At 45.6% G+C, this 3,941-nt stretch overlaps 1 protein-coding gene across 1 annotated transcript; it reads left to right on the top strand.

Moving 5' to 3' along the window:
- The first annotated feature begins 399 nt into the window (after positions 1 to 399).
- On the top strand, positions 400 to 3,689 carry LOC108245222 (LRRN4 C-terminal-like protein). Its single transcript, XM_017431942.3, has 2 exons — positions 400 to 530; positions 1,188 to 3,689. The coding sequence occupies exons 1-2, from the start codon at positions 511 to 513 to the stop codon at positions 1,846 to 1,848; spliced, it is 681 nt and encodes a 226-aa protein (XP_017287431.2). The 5' UTR covers positions 400 to 510; the 3' UTR covers positions 1,849 to 3,689.
- The last annotated feature ends 252 nt before the right edge of the window (positions 3,690 to 3,941 follow it).

Below are 3,941 nucleotides of genomic sequence, written 5' to 3'. Positions count from 1 at the left end.
TTCGGCTCGCAGCGTTTTCGCCGAACGCGTTCGTTTTGTCGAGCTACTCGTGTCTCTGCCGCCCTGCTTCAACGCCGAGTCGTTCCGTTTTTATTTGAGTGAAGGATTTCAGTGAATAATTTCTCCTTCTAACGAAGAACAGATTCATCAACCCTTTTTTGGATTTCCTTCACTCCTAAAAGGAGACAAGCCTCTCGTTAACAAATGAGCCACGCTCCGATGAACCAGCAAACTGTGAAAGAATGAGGTTTGCGTGTTTTACCGGCGCTGATCTAACTAACGGGGGGAGTCTGTGGTAATCTCATTACCAGCATGCACTCAGTCACATTGCTGAAATGTTTAGCAAGCAGGGAGGTGGAGCTGGGATTGAGGGAGGAGGAGGAGGAGGGGGGAGGGAAGCAGAAAGGAGGAGGTGATTGTTGGGCTGGAGGGAAACATAAAGGGGGGGTAGAACGAGCCAGAGAGGGAGCAAGTGAAGCGAGGACGAGGAAGGAGGTCAGATCGGATCTGATGAAGACTACGGTCAGCAGGTAAGACTGTGTCTGTTTATGTTCATGTTCTGCACAGGAACAGAGTCTCAGGTGGAGCAAGAAGTTCAGCTGAAAACACAGAACTCAGGAGGGGCTCCGGCTTCACTTTCAGGGCATCTTCCTAACTGCTTCAGCTCAGGGGTGGTGATGGGGGGGTGGAGGGGATTCCTGAATGAGCCTCTTTATATTCTCATCAACCGAGGCCCAGCTCAGGGGCCCGGTTCCAGGTAGGTTCGCGGCGGGTTCGCTGCACGTCCAGGAAACTTTCCCTGTAATCAGATCCAGCAGACTGGGCCGTGCTGGCAATCGGACCTGTTGTGCAATCCCGTCTGGAATGCTGGTTCAGAGCGAAGTACCGTACCTCGAAAATCCTAACAAATGGGGATTTCATTTCAAACCGTTCTGTAAACAAGACTAAACCCTTTATAACAGGGTGTCAGCTAATTCACTGCTTTGACATTTGTTTAAGCAAAACCATGTGGTCCAGTTTTCTTTTTAGGCCTTTAACTTTAGGATTTTGTTTCAAAATTAGGTAAACTCGGCTTTTATGTACGTGAACGGTTTCATTTGACGTGGATCATCTCTTTGCAGTCACAGAAGGCAACGCATTCATATTTTCCATTTCTCTGACGGAATTCTACTTTCTCTGATTTCCAGCATGGCCAATCCCATGAGGAACCTCCTGTTTTCTTTTCTGATCGTCTGCCTGGTTTCTATCAGGGGTTACTGTCAGCTGCCTATACTGTCCGCAGTCAGGGGTACTCATCCGGATGTATCTGATGACGATTACTATGAGGATACAGTCACCCCCAAAGCACCAGACAATGTGTCACAAGGAGCCATCCAGCGCTGCGACTACGACCGCTGTCGAGACAATCAGACCCTCTGTAGCGTCCTGTCAGAGGCTACGGGCTGCTTCTGCCCCGGGTTCACTCTGTACAACGAGAAGCCGAAGCCTCCCGAAATAACAGAGGTGTCCCAGGACGGATCAGGGGTCGTGGTTCAGTGGTGTGCCCCGTATTCGTACGTGACAAGCTACACGGTGATGGTGGATGGTCGCGAGAGGCAGAGCTTTGGGGAGAGCCGAAGAACAGGCTCCATCAGCGGGGTAGTCGGTGAAGCCGAGGTCTGCGTGATTGCCGTGAACGACGTCGGGGGCAGCGACAAGTCCTGCAGGAAGTACAAGCCCCAAGGCGACAGGCTGCCTCTGACAGCATGGCTCATCGGGGGCGCCGGCGGCCTGCTGCTGGTCCTTTTGCTGGCCGCCATGCTGTGGTGCCACAGGAAGCAGAAGAAGCAGGAGCCCGGCGACGTATGAACGGAGACACGATGGACAGAAACCACTGAAGGACTCAGAACCACGAGACCCTTTCTGCACTGAGAGACTTTCTGTAAACGGGAAGAAACTGGGTTCATCTGCTGGTTATTTCAGAACTACCTGCTGGGTACAGTCTGAAGACCCCTCAATGTGTTCAGAGAAGTTAGGAAAAAACAAATTAAATGCAAACTGCATGACAAAAACAAGGCGAATAAAAAAAAGGAACTTGTTGTTTAGAGTATTTAACACCACCCAAATGGATCTGCTCATAGTTTAATTTATTTTCTGGTTTAAAAAAACAAACATTAAAGTACACACCCAAAGGGTGGTTCCAGTCTTTTCTGCTTTTTTACAGACTACAGGCTGTGGCCTTGTCTTTTAGCACATGTAAATCATGTGACATGCAAAAAATGTTCTTAAATATATACATTTTTAAAGTGTTAGAAGATGGGCACAGATGTTGAGCTGGCACTGTTACACATATTTAACTTAAACTGTTGTAGTTTTTTCTTTCATATTGGTTTTGTATTGAACTGAAGCACATCTGGACTGAATGTGGCATCAGAGATGAACTAAAAACCAACATGACGAGCTGAGTGATGTTCGCCTTTTATGCACAGGATTTGGTCTGTTGCGTTCAGGCCGAGTCGGTGCAAAGAGATTAAATCTCTGACGAGCGGGCGTGTTTGTTTGATAAAAAGTCTGGTCATTAAACTGCAGTGAAACATTTCCTTAGCTGCAGCCATGTGTTAAATTATGTGTTTTCCTGGCAGCTGTTTGATGGGTGGGTTTCCATCTGTTCTGTTCTGTCAGAGAACTGGACCAGCACCAGCTTTCTGGGTTTTGTTGAGGGGGGGTGTGTGTGTCTCCCTCCATGTTTTTCATACAATAGCCTCTTTGAGCAGATACGGCCTTCATAAAGCTTGTTTCATCTTGCTTGAAACTTCCTGTCACCAGTGAGCTGCTGAGAAGCTCTAGGCTTTCCTGGCACGATTAAAAAAAAAAAACGAGAAAAAGTTTTAATCCTCCCAGTTTATCTCATGCTCAGGCCTCCATCTGCATGTCTTGAGGTCATGATATAATTTTTTTTTTTTTTTTTTGCTGTGGCTGCTGTCATGCAGTTGTGCCACTGCCCCTGGCATCTTTTCTTTCTTTCTTACTTTCTTTCTTTCTCGCAGAGCCGTCTGGAAGTCATTAAACATCTCATTGTCGCGGCTGAAGTGGCCTCAAGACGTGGCTTCTGTGACTCGGACGAGATGACACAAGGCTGTCACCTCGCAGCATTAATGACCGGCAGCAGCTTGTATGTTCTGTACTTGGAACAGAACCCATTACCTGGGACTGAGCCCTCATGCTGTTCCGTGTGATTGCAGCAGAACAAGTCGAGTACTTATTGGAAGAAAGCACATCTGGTATACACACACATTCAGTGTCTTAGTACCGTTTCAACAAACTGAATGAATTAAAGTCTACCTGCTGCATCGTGCAAAGTTAATAAGTTCCTAATGAGCATTAGGTCCAGTTATTCAAGACTGAAAGTGTGTACAAATTTCACTCTTTGAGTTTTAAAGTATTTAAGCTCTTAGAAAATAAGAAAATCACATTAATCTGTTTGGTAACACCAAAATGATTTTATGCAAAAAGGAGCATTTCTTTAAGAAAACTGGGTAATCCTTTTCAATCTAAAGTTTATGTTTAGGATTTTTTTGTAGCATCGAATTGCTGAATGTTACTTTTTATTTTTTAAATTATGAAAAAGCGATTCAAGTAAGAGGTTGATTAAACTTTGTACACTGTTCTCTGTCTGCATGATAATAAAGTCTTGAATGAAAAGCATAAAATCATCTGTGACAACTCAAATCATGAAGGACATTTTAAAGTGTGGTTCTGTGAAAAGGTTATGAACAACGAATATCGTAGATGATCCCATCACTGTCAGTTTTCCATCAGTAGCACTTTTTTACAGCAGACATATTGTGCCATTTTGTCAGGAAGTGCCCCAGGCTGCACTGGAAGTGCTACAGCTAGCTGCCGCTGCTGTTTGCCCTTGTAAATAGCTACAGAGTTCTATCACAATGCAAAACTGGCAACAG

This window comes from Kryptolebias marmoratus, linkage group LG13 (genome assembly GCF_001649575.2).
Source record: "Kryptolebias marmoratus isolate JLee-2015 linkage group LG13, ASM164957v2, whole genome shotgun sequence".
Lineage (NCBI taxonomy): Eukaryota > Metazoa > Chordata > Actinopteri > Cyprinodontiformes > Rivulidae > Kryptolebias > Kryptolebias marmoratus.
This window is presented reverse-complemented; position numbering and strand designations above follow the sequence as displayed.